At 39.3% G+C, this 13103-nt stretch overlaps 1 protein-coding gene across 1 annotated transcript; it reads right to left on the bottom strand.

Annotated features, from left to right (window-relative positions):
* Positions 1–1835: 1835 nt before the first annotated feature.
* Positions 1836–9939, bottom strand: LOC119412877 (gastrula zinc finger protein XlCGF57.1-like). Its single transcript, XM_037679913.1, has 3 exons — positions 9915–9939; positions 2950–3775; positions 1836–2871 (listed from the first exon to the last, which is right to left on the bottom strand). The coding sequence occupies exons 1-3, from the start codon at positions 9937–9939 to the stop codon at positions 1836–1838; spliced, it is 1887 nt and encodes a 628-aa protein (XP_037535841.1).
* Positions 9940–13103: the final 3164 nt, after the last annotated feature.

The following is a 13103-nucleotide window of genomic DNA, read 5'->3' as shown; positions in this document are numbered from 1 at the left end:
GTAGTTGAATAAGATAACAGTCTTACGGTAAACTTGTCAGTTTCACCAACGCAGCTTCATTGTGGTTTTTTTCTGCTGTTTTGTTTTCCTTCATGGTTCTGCGTGCCTAATGGTCTCTTATATCTGCTCTTTTCTCTATGGAGTTCTGCACATGCACCTTGACTGTAGATTGGTTCTGTCACAGGTAGCAGACAGAAACACAAGATGGTAAATCAGCAATCAGGTTGGACAGCAGCTCGGTTCTTTGTTGGGTCAGACAGGGAGCTGCTTGGAGTGTGTGCGGGCCTTAGAGATCCTTAGGCGACCGTTGCTGTCGTCTCGACTTTCTGTTAGCTCATGCGCTCAATTTCTCAAACTCCACAGTTCCTTTTTGTAATCTATGATTATTCCCTCCAAAAGACCCAATATTTTTCGCACAGCTTCCTCCAGTCCATTTGACCCGCTGTCTCCACAGTTTTACACCTCCGTGAAGTTAGTTTTAGGTTGGATCTTCTTCCCATTTCACCCGCTGCTGGCAAGTTGCTCTAACACCATTGATCCCATTTAATGTCCCATTTACACTTATCAGTTGAAAGTTAAAAAAATAATAAAAATGATTTTTAAAAAATCTAAATTACGGCTTGGTCAGAAAAATGTATTTAATCTCTGATCTCTCTGAGCAGAAGGTCCATCAGATGTTAAAACTAATAAAGGAGAAATAATCTGGTATGTATTTACTTGCTGCTCTGAGGCCTTTATAAAGTAATTACATTTTTTGCTTTAATTTCTTAAGTAGATACATTATTTTTTATATCAATCTGTATTTTGTTTGGGGCAGCACGGTGGCGCAACTGGTAGAGCTGCTGCCTCTCAGCGAACAGGTCCCTGGTTCAAACCCCGGTCCAGGTGCCTTCTGGGTGGAGTTTGCATGTTCTCTCCGTGCATGCGTGGGTTTTCTCCGGGTACTCCGGTTTCCTCCCACAGACCAAAAACATGCATGTTAGGCTGATTGGTAACTCTAAATTGTCCCTAGGTGTGAGTGAGAGAGTGAATGGTTTTGTCTCGTTTGTTTCTATGTGTCCCTGTGATGGACTTGCGACCTGTCCAGGGTGTACCCCGCCCCTCGCACAGTGATTGCTGGACATGGGCACCAGCGACCCCCGTGACCCAAAATGGAATAAACGGGTAAAGATAATGGATGGATAGATAGATGTATTTTGTTTGAAATTCCAAGTTCTGATTTTTGTTAGAAACAATTGATGTCACATTTGATAAAGAAGTTAAGCTGTCAAATATTCGAAAATTAAATTTTGAAGTGTTGCTTTAGAGTTGGTTGTTTAATTTCATGCTTGTGAGATTACCTTTTTGTTGCATTAAAAGAAGAACACCCAGCTCGCCCTATTTTTTCATATGGGTGTTCCACTTTACTTGAAGTTTAGGTCCTTCTATCAGAGGTCTAGGGATGACCATCAAAGATTCTTGATCTTCTGAGGTAAGGAAGATCAAGAAGTTCAGGGTTCAGACTTCAGTGCAGGTCACCTCAGTGTGCAGAATGAGCAAGAGACATAAAAAAATTATGTCAAGTTGCCTCTAATGTCACCTGGATCAACAAAGTCTGTGTCAGCTGTTGTGGAGAGCCAGGACATTAGAGAAATGGACAAAAACAAGACACTCATGGTCAAGGACATTACATAAAATAAAAAAAAAACATTATTTTTTGGAGCCAGATTTTATGATTAGAAGAACTGAATTTTTCTTGTTTGTGAAAAACAAGACAAAGTACACACACTCAGACAAACTTCTAGGTGAAAACACATAATATTCAGTTAAATTCAGTTTTCCTCCTGTGTGGGTTCTTATGCGTTTTCGAGCAGACTGAAGTCTAAATTAGTGACCTCAGTCACTGCAGAGGAGCTTTGTTTCCTGTGGATTTTTGAGTGTCTATTTAAATTAGCCTTGTGGCTAAACCTTTGCCCACAATCATCACATTCAAACGGTTTCTGTCCCGTGTGAACTCTCATGTGTGAGTTTAAATTTGACTTCTCACTAAATCTTTGTCCACAATCACCACATTCAAAGGGTTTCTGTCCCGTGTGGACTTTCATGTGCTTGCTTAAGGCTGACTTCTGACGAAATCTTTGTGCACAAAGCTCACATTCAAAGGGTGTCTGTCCTGTGTGGAGATTCATGTGTGTGTTTAAACTTGATTTCTGACTAAAACTTTGTCCACAAAGCTCACACTCAAATGGTTTGTGTCCTGTGTGGACTCTCATGTGTGTTTTTAATTGGGATTTCTGGCTAAATCTATGTCCACAAAGCTCACATTCAAAGAGTTTCTGTCCAGTGTGGAGATTCATGTGTGTGTTTAAACATGACTTGAGACTAAATCTATGTCCACAAAGCTCACATTCAAAGGGTTTTTGGCCTGTGTGGAGATTCATATGTAAGTTTAAATAGGACTTCCGACTAAGTCTTTTTCCACAAAGTTCACATTCAAAGGGTTTCTGCCCTGTGTGGAGATTCATATGTGAGCTTAAACATGACTTCCGTCTAAATCTACGTCCACAAAGCTCACATTCAAATGGTTTCTGTACTGTGTGGAGATGCATGTGTGAGTTTAAACATGATTTCCGACTAAATCTATGTCCACAAAACTCACATTCAAATGGTTTCTGTCCTGTGTGACCTCTCATGTGCAAGTTCAAATACGACTTTCTACAAAATCTTCGTCCACAAACCTCACATTCATATGGTTTATGTCCTGTGTGGACAGTCATATGTATGTTTAAAATTGATTTTTGTCTAAATCTTTTTCCACAAATCTCACATTCATACGGTTTATGTCCTGTGTGGACAATTATGTGTCTGTTTACACTTGACTTATGTCTAAATCTTTGTCCACAAATCTCACATTCAAACACTCTCTGTCCTGTGTGGACACTTGTGTGTGTTTTTAAATGTTGTTTTCTGCTAAAACTTTTACCACACTCATCACAACTAAATAATTTCTGTCCGGTGTGCACACTCATGTGTGCTGTTAAATGTGCTTTTCTGTGAAATCTTTTATCACATTCATCACAACTAAATGATTTCAGTCCTGTCTGGCCTTTACTGTGTGACTCCACACTTTTCTTCTCTCTGACACTTTTCTTCTGACCCAAACAGCTTGAAAGTTTTGCTGTTGAATGACATGTCATGTGTGTCTGAAGTGACTGGTTGTGCAGAAATTGTTTACCACACTCAGAGCAGCTGAAACGTTTGCTGACAGAGTTTACAGTTGACTCAGGAGCTTTGCTCTCCTTCCAGTCTTTGTCACAGTCATCAGTTGTTAACCCAGAGTCTGACAAGACTTCTAGCTGAGAGTCAGGATTGTTCCCATCCTCGTCCTCTTCCTCATCCTCACTGACATCAGTCTCTGAAGAGCTGGAAGCATCTCCATAAGGATCTAAATCTGTGTTCCTGCTGGTTTCTGCTCCTCCACAGTCCTCTCCATCAGCTTCTACGTTCATCTGGTCAGCTGAGCTGCTGGTTGGAACATCTCTGTCCTCCATTTGATGCTGATGAAGCTGTGAGACCAGAGGCTTCTCTTCATCATCCTCACTCTTCAGGGAAACTGTGGTGAATGAAAACCTGCTGGCATCAGTCTCCTCCTTCACAACGAGCTGCTGTCCCTCTAATCTGGTCCAGAGATCCTCCCCTTCCTCCTTGATGTGGAGGTGCTCTGGGTCCTGCTGGTTCACATCAGGTCTCCATTCCTCAGGAGCATCTACTCTGATCAGCAGAGTCTGCTGAACATCTGCAGGGAACACTGAAAAACAGACAACATGGACAATTACTCTTTGCTACTTTGTCTTAACAAGGTGCTAATTTCTTTCCTAAGTTTAAGATGGAAGATCATTATGTTATTCCAAAGGTCCTAAAAAGGCAAACAACTGACACCTTGCATTTGAAGACCAGAGCAGCTGAAGAAAAGCTTCTGCTTCAGAGAGAGATGGACACTTTGATTCATGACGTCCATAAGCCACATGGGCATTTACATTCAGCAATAAATGACACTACAGACCCTGGTTCAAAAACTGTTCTTTTTCACAGTATTAGCATGTTGGAAAATAAAATATACAGTGCAATGATAATGTTCCAGAGGTTTATTACAGTTATTGCTCCCCCTCCAAATGTTTACCTGCCAGAGTTTAACTCTTTCTCAAAAAGTTATGTCACCTGATGTACACGTTTTGGTCTTTGACAATAGCAATGATGACAAAGAGGATGAAGCTGATGATGATGTTGTCGAAGACGAAGTCGACAATGATTGTGATACAACTTTGTGAAACAATAATGTGTATTATCATGAGGATGTGGCCAATTATTGTACTGTTTAGAGAGCACACTTTTCAGTCATCCAGGTTGAATCTACTTAGATGAGCACTGTATAAACTTGTTTTTTTATGTTTATGTGAAGGGTCAGTTATAGGGGGCTTTAGAACAAGTGACCCCCACCCCCCTAAAACATGTGATCCAATTCCTTTAAATGTTTTGTTTTGTAATCAGCGGCGCCAGATTCAATTTTGAGGTGGGGAGACCGTGGGGGTCTTTCGTCACCTTGTACTCTCTTCATAAGCACTGTCAAGTGATGTGCATTTCAGGTGAAGTAAGAAGTCAGTTCTCATGACCTAAAATAAGGTTAAAAGCCATACAAACCACAGATCCCTGAGTATGTGTTCTGAAAAAGCAAGAAAGGTTTATTTACTAAAACTTCTGAAAAAGCAAGAAAGGTTTATTTACTGAAACAAATCTATATAATAGTATGTAACAGTGTGTGAAGTCTTTCTAATGTACAGCACCTCAGACTGAGGAAGTCTTTCGGATGAGAGACGAACCGTTTCTACATTTTTTTTGCTTTTTGTTTTTTTTTGAATGTTCAAAGGACCAGATTTAACTTTTTTGGATTTCTAATGTACTATGTTTTAAGAGTGTGAAATCCTATGAATTAAGACTTAATCAATCAATGTTGAAGAAATTATAGAGCTTAAATTAATAGGTTATAGGGAAAGCTTATATTGAAAGTGAGTTAACTTTAAATTATTAAGAGTAAATTAATTAATGTTACTGACTAAAAAGTGAAGAGAATCAATTGTTCAAAGGTCAAGTTCACAGCTTAATGTTTGTGTGTCAAGTCACCACAGGAAGTGGAAGTCTAAACAGATGGCCAGGCCAGTAAGAGGAAAAAGAGGAAGTTATCTGTAGAAAAAGAGGAAGTTATCTGCAGAAAACAGGAACAAGTTACCTTAAGTGAAGAGGCTCTCTCAGAAAAAGAGGAAGCGCTCTGCAGAAAAACAGGAAAACAGACCTAGTGGCAGTCTTAGATAATTTTAGCAATATGACAGTGACGTTGAACATGTGATCTGACATTGTAGAATAGTCTGTATCCAGAGCTGTTGCTATGCAAAAATTACGCAATGATGATGTGTCTATCTCTGCTGCCATTTGTGGATTTTAAGGATGCATATTTAATTGGATTTACGATAATTGGTTCCTGCTTTTTGGATTTGGCTAGTTGCTGGTTTTATCTACAATCAAGGAAGTCGTCGGCAGCAAATTTGGACCCGATCATGCTGCTTGCCTTTATGATAGCTTGGTTCATGTCTCGAGTACCCACACTGGCAGAATGTATCACATCTCGGGGATTTTACTCAGTCACGTTCCATCGGTGTGGCCATGTAATTTGGACATTTCAGAACCGAGTGGACTAACACAGACTCAAGGTGATGTTATTAAGTTCCTCCTGTCCCCAAAACAACTGTGTTTATCTGAATTTGGCTCCCTTAGCTGGCCTTGAAGGCCATCTTATCTGAATTTGCCTGGGTAACGTGATCTGACGCTCACCACCACCTCCCTGAGAAATTTCCAACTGATAACCAGATGAAACCAGCTGAATAAACTTTGTGTCATCATTTCAGGATTCTTGGATTCTCATAGTTGTTATTCTTGGCCATTCCTCGACATACCTCGAGAATATTTACGGAGCTCACCAGAAGACAATGGCTGATTATTCCATCCTTATCAGAACTCTTACAGTGCCCTCAAGAGCATCAATGGACATACTTACCACTCTTGTCTTCCCCCTCTGCAGAATGTCTACGTCACTAGGTGCTTGTTTGTGCGAGGTGTTATTTAATATCAGTTTTTTTCTTCTCAGGCAGGAATACATATGTCCAGTTTCAGTACTTTTTGTCTGTCTAAACAGATCTCACTTGTAAATGAGTCTTCTAGGCTCAATGTGACTTATCTGTCTAAATAAAGATTGAATGAAAAGAGGAAGAATTTTTCTCAGCTCTGCCCGGACCTGAAAGCCAATTCAAGTTTCCAAGATTGGATTTTATTGAATGCAGTATGAAATATTTTTCAAAAGCAACTGAGGGATGATTATCACCAGCTTCATCAGTCAAGGATCCCCTTTGACAATGGGTCTTCGAGAAGAGATGGTATGACACATACTAATAGCTGTTCCAAAATAAAATTAAATAATCAAAACCGCTTATAGCTATATACACCAGTAAAATGTTAGGACTCTTGACAACATTTTGAGTTATGGGGATTTACATGTTATATTAAATTTGGTATTTTTAAAGTCTTAATACATTTTAGGAGAGTTTCCCCATTTTTTCTGCATTATGAGATTCTGAAGTTGCCTTTGTATTTTTTTCTCCCTTTTGTTCGATGGAGTTTTTGAACACACTTTAGATTGTGACTTTTTTGATTTTTCCAACTAAACATAATTTTTGATATTTCAATCAGGAGGATTCTGGGAACACAAGGTAAACTCTAGATGTCGGCTGACGGCTCATCGAGTCCAGTAACGATCTTGGGTTTCAGAGTGTTCTCTGGGGTCTTGGAGCAGCAAAAGTCTTCCCCTGAACCTAATCACCTTACCTTACTTTGGCTCAACAGAGTGAGGATTAATATATTTCCATTTTTCTTCAATGAAGCTTTTGGATTTATAATTTTCTGTTTTTGCTCAAGGGAGCTTTGCAGATTTATAATTCTTTAGTTCAGCTCATCAGAACAAAGGAATTACAACACAATTGGACTGTTTTGCCCCTTGGACATCAACCAAAAATCAACAGTAACATCTTTCAAGTAACAAGTGGACTTTTGACTACTGAGATTTGCTATGTAACCGAATAATCACTATGGATTTCTGCTATAACGCTGTTCCCCTGCAAATCATTAATTAAAGCAAAGCATAAAACTTAAAAATCTGGACCATCATTTCACCACCTCATGTTCATGGATTTAAGAAGATTGGTTCAATTCTAACAAAATAGGGAGGTTTTAAACGGTTTACTCAGCTGTGAATATTAAGACAACATCCTGGAATCCTATTGCTAGATTCTATAAAGAAACAGATCAGTAAGAATTGCCGTTCTACAATGAAGGTAAACGACCGTTAATGTGAGTTTCCCTGTGGATGACAATCCAATTCCGGCTGCTAGGTTGGGCAAGTCACTGGGTGAGATAGGAGTGCAGCTCACAGATGGAGGTCGTTAACAAATCTGGGTGAGTCATCTTCAACACAGCCTAAGTTGAACTAACCTAAAATTACTCTGGGTAATACTCAAGTGTTAGGCTTAGTTCGTTATACCCCTTAGAGGAGAGGCTGCAGTGGGGTTTGGCCATAACTCATGTGGTAACTCCACTGGATAGATTGAGAGCACATTGAATGTCAGGCGCACATGTTCAATTTTGCCACACAGTAATGTAAATAGGTACTTTCACGGTCATCAGATTTGGAAAAGTTTGCAACAAAAGTCTTAAAAAAAGAAAAAGGCAGAAGTTTATGGGGGGGGGGGGGGGAATGGTTCAGTGTACAATGGATGTCTGTGATGGCCGTTTCTGAGTGACATACATTCAGAACTCAGAACAGACCTGCTGCCACCGGTCCTGAATATTATTTTTTTCTTCCGTTATTTCAGAGATGAAAAGGTAGGTTTTCTTCTCCTTTGGCTAAATTTTCTCCAAAGTGACCTGCCAACACAGCACAGTTGTAAACGCCAGCTGGCTTTTGGACGAGCAAAAATGACTAACTATCTGTGCAATTATTTCCCTGTGTGTGGATTTTAGCTCCCTCTGCTTTGCAGAATTGTCATTCAGCCATATTGGAGAGTTTTCCAACATGAACAGTCTGTTTAAGGTCATATCACAGCATCTCAATGACATTTAAGTCCATACTTTTAATATGCCACTTCAAAAACTTGTTTGTTTTAAGCCATTTTATAGAGGACTGCTGATGTGGCAGCATCATGCAATGGGGATGCTTCCCACAGCAGGAAGTGGCAAACTAGGAAGATGAATGCAGTAATGCGCAGAGACATCCTAGATGAAAACCTAGTCCAGAGCATCTTGACCTCAGACTGGGGCCACGATTCATTTTACAGGAGGACCATGACCCAAAGCACATGGCCAAGATCTAAAAGACTTCAGAACCACCCTGTGAATGTCCTGCAGTGGCAAAGCCAGACCCCAAACTTGAATGTGATTGAACAACTCTGGAGAAATCTGAAAACGGCTGAACAGACATCTCCCATCTGTTGACATGAAAAAATGATCATTCAGAAGGGGGCCCCAGATGCCTATAAAGGTATGAATACTCTTGTAAATGTCAGTTGAAGAGAATAGGAATATATGGAAAACCAGCTGTGACTCCGTGGTTGAGATAAAGACGAGCTGGGTCAGACTGGAAAGGACTTCAGCAGATAACTGGCCGGAATTTCTGTCTGCCCCTACACACTAGCATGGCACATAGAGAATATGACTTCCTTTGTGCATATTGTTCTGAACAGTGCCCAAACAATGTATTTTGATAATAGAGTGCATCAATGGAGCATCTACATAGAATGTTCACCACTTATGTCATACCATGAATATGCTTTTTTTCAGTGATGTATCGATTTAGGACTGGAAATAATCATGGAACTAGTGCCCCATTTGTTTCTTGTCTGACCTCATTGTGAGGTATATAACTTTGATCTGAATGTTAGATCATTGCCTTTTCCAGCCTGGAATAGATCACTGCTTGGACCTGGACCACCAGCTCTGATATTCCTAATGCAAGTCCAGAGAGGAATCAGCTGACTTGTGTCTCCTTTATCAAAAACACAGTTTTTGAACTTTGACACATCCAACCTAATGGAGCTTGAGAAAAACTGCAAAGAAGAATGGACCAAACTGCCTGATGATTGATGCGCGAAGCTTGTGGTGTCATATTCAAAAAGACTTGAGACTGGAGTTGGTGTCAAAGGTGGGTGACAAACTTATCAAGAAAAAGCTGAGAAAACTTGAGATTTCTTAATTTTCTATTTTTAATAAATTTGCCAAAATCTCAAGCTTTTAATACATTGTCAAAATGGGGTATTTGTGTGTAGAATTTAAATACAAAATATTATATCTATACAATCTGTAACAGTGCTGTAACAGAGAATGTGAAACAAGTGAAGATCTGGGAATACTTTATGGATGCACTGCACGGTAATATTGTTAGCTCCATGGCCATAGAAATATCCTACTGAATGTGTAATCCCGCACGTTACAATCACAGGATGTTATGGTTATAGTCAACGCCAATTGTTTGAAATGGAATGCGGCCCATCAACGGCAGGTAGATACAAAGAGGTCCGCATGAGTAGTAGCATCAATTCCAAAGACCATGGAAACTGTGTAGACAGAGCTCTAAGAGAAGTCATTCAATCAAGTCATATGAATTTCTTTATCAATCAATACAAAATTAAAGTCATTTTTCACTAGAAGTGCAAATAAAATGAACGTTATTTGTGAAAATGTATTGATAAGTTTCTAGAAACCGGAAAACTCAAAGTTGGCAACGTATTGTAGGTCACGTGATGTGTATACACCATGACAACCAATAGTACAAAGTTTACCTGCGACACAGTTGACATACTGCATTCTGAAGTGTCATATTTTATCTTCTTCAGATCCATCCATCCATCATCTAAACACGCTTATCCTTGCAGGGTCACAAAGGGGGCTGGTGCCTTTCTCCAGCGGTCTTCTTCAGATCAACCCAAATTTTTATTGTTTTTCCGCTTTCGGATGTTCCATTCTTCAGGGAACTAAGTCACATAAAGACTTGGCAATTGTTTTTATGCCTGATGCCCTTGCTGACACAACCACAAACCAACGAGCTACCATAGCCCTCTGTGTGGAGCAGAGAGCTGCCATCTGGGACACTCAGGGGAGCAGATGGTGGGGGTTAAGGACCCAGAGTGAGGCAAATGAGGGTGGAGGCAGGTGTGGGTGTTTCACCTTTCTCACACACATTTTGATGTTGTTACGGGGAGTTGAACCGGCTACCTTCCGATCACAGGCCCATCTTCTCTAACCTCTGTGCCAACACTCCACTTTTTGTCCCCCTTAATTAACGTTAAAGGAATGGTCTGACTCCTTTATTTGCAAATGGGAATTATCTGTGTGCCTATTTTAAAATGGAAAATTAAAGACTAAATATAATAATAAACTTAGCTATTGGTTTAATACCCAAATGTTGCTGTTAGTCTTTTAAAGATTCTCGGGAGTGACAGCATTTTCATAGAAAGGCTTTACTCGATGCATAAGTAATTTATCAAAATTTTTTAAGTAACTATAGTTATGTCCCAATATTGACAGTTGTCTGAGGAACAAAAGTCATTAATATAGTAATATTAAAGCTTTGGCATTGTATAGATTTTGTTGTCCTTGTTATTGATGGAGATGTGAAAGGTCACAGATGTTTTTCACTTACTAAAGTCAAATGTTATAACTCATACAGTGCCTTGCGAAAGTATTCGCCCCCCTTGAACTTTTCAACCTTTTGCCACATTTCAGGCTTCAAACATAAAGATATAAAATTTAAATTTTTTGTGACGAATCAACAAGTGGGACACAATCGTGAAGTGGAATGAAATTTATTGGATGTGTCAAACTTGTTTAACAAATAAAAAACTGAAAAGTGGGTCGTGCAATATTATTCGGCCCCCTTGCGTTAATACTTTGTAGCGCCGCCTTTTGCTGCAGTTACAGCTGCAAGTCTCTTGGGGTATGTCTCTATCAGTTTTGCACATGGAGACACTGAAATTCTTGCCCATTCTTCCTGCAAAACAGCTCGAGCTCAGTGAGGTTGGATGGAGAGCGTTTGTGAACAGCAGTCTTCAGCTCTTCCACAGATTCTCGATTGGATTCAGGTCTGGAATTTGACTTGGCCATTCCAACACCTGGATACGTTTATTTAGTGAACCATTCCATTGTAGATTTGGCTTTTTGTTTTGGATCATTGTCTTGTTGGAAGATAAATCTCCGTCCCAGTCTCAGATTTGCAGAGGTCTGATACTCCTTCCATTTCAATATGATTGCTTGCACAGTGCTCCTTGGGATGTTTAAAGCTTGGGAAATCTTTTTGTATCTAAATCCGGCTTCAAACTTCTCCACAACAGTATCTCGGAACTGCCTGGTGTGTTCCTTGGTCTTCATGATGCTCTCTGCACTTTGAACAGAACCCTGAGATTATCACAGAGCAGGTGCATTTATACGGAGACTTGATTACACACAAGTGGATTCTATTTATCATCATCAGTCATTTGGGACAACATTGGATCATTCATAGATCCTCACTGAACTTCTGGAGTGAGTTTGCTGCACTGAAAGTAAAGGGGCCCAATAATATTGCACGCCCCACGTTTAAGTTTTTTATTTGTTAAAAACGTTTGACACATCCAATAAATTTCATTCCACTTCACGATTGTGTCCCACTTGTTGATGATTCTTCACCAAAAATTAAAATTTTATATCTTTGTTTGAAGCCTGAAATGTGGCAAAAGGTTGAAAAGTTCAAGGGGGCCGAATATTTTCGCAAGGCACTGTATTACCATGTGTGTGTGTGTTAGAATTGTTTTTGTCTGGATCAGAGCGCTGCATAAGCATGGAGCCTTTCACCCAAATAAGCAAGGAGGCTGCAAGAGTTGCCTGACCTTGCATTTGTCTGATAACATTATAAAAATACACTCTTTTAGGCTCTCGGTGAAGACTTGGATACGAAGCGTCATGTAAAAATCATGCTTACTTGTATTTCAACCTCTGTTCCATCTTGCAAGATTAAACCTGGGATTAAGAAAATTATCTACCTCTCCCGTGTGGCATATTTATTTCATGAGCTACAAGGATAATATTAAATTATCTTAAAAGTTATGTGCAGTTATAACATTAATATATATTTAATGTTTCCTGCAACTGTAATGGCATGCTTCCACTCACTAATAAAATGGCCTTGGCACTCAGTACATTAAGATTTTAAACAAACTTCAAAGTGTATCTCCATTTACAAAACAGTTATCTCATTTTATTATAAAAACTTAAATTTCATTCATTTATCTTACAAATTACATGTAGTCTCAATACATTTGTGCACATGACAGTATGGAGTAGGTACATCATTGTACAGGCAACATTTTCAAGCACTTAACATGCTCTGTATGCTTGATCTAAACTCAGGTTCAGTTTGAATGTTTTTCTTCAGAATGCAGAACAACATATAACACATTTTCAGAAAAAATTAATGAACATTACATCCATGCAGTACATTATTTAAAGCAAAACAATTTGCAGGATGGCAGTGTTTTCTCAAGTAAAAGTGCACTTTAAGGATTATGATGCTGGAAATGAGAACACAAGTTATTTCTGAAACCAAATGCGACCACAGCTGGCATGCACTGCACATACACCACTCAAGCAGTTTCTTCATATCATTCTTCTTTTTGTCGTTGAAATGACTATGGCAAATACAAGTTACCAGCCTCTAAAATACAAAAAAAGAGGTTATTGGATCAGAAAACGAGTTTAATATACATAAAATATGCATAGTACATCAACTTATTCAAAGATATACTACCTGAAGCCGTTACCCCTGCCTCAACTGTCGATATTTTCACAGGCCCCTCACCGCTCTGCACATCTAAAACAAAAGGTCACAGGTAAGTTCCACTGTAATCACAAATTATATCAGAAAATTTTTGAAAATTGGTTACTGTTGAGCCCCCCCATCATCATTTTCCCCCATGTAGGGTAGTACTTATTAAATA

Source organism: Nematolebias whitei, chromosome 7 (genome assembly GCF_014905685.2).
Source record: "Nematolebias whitei isolate Nwh7 chromosome 7, NemWhi1, whole genome shotgun sequence".
In the NCBI taxonomy this organism is placed as follows: Eukaryota; Metazoa; Chordata; class Actinopteri; order Cyprinodontiformes; family Rivulidae; genus Nematolebias; species Nematolebias whitei.
This window is presented reverse-complemented; position numbering and strand designations above follow the sequence as displayed.

Bases quoted from the DNA above. Each gene is read 5' to 3' on its own strand.
- LOC119412877 (XM_037679913.1), bottom strand. From the start codon at position 9,939: ATGCAGTATGTCAACTGTGTCGCAG. The intron at 3,776-9,914 runs GTAAACTTTGTA...TGTTCCCTGCAG, and splicing joins GTATGTCAACTGTGTCGCAG to ATGTTCAGCAGACTCTGCTG. The intron at 2,872-2,949 runs CAGAAAACAACA...TTGTGGACAAAG, and splicing joins GAGTGTGGTAAAAGTTTTAG to ATTTAGACATAAGTCAAGTG.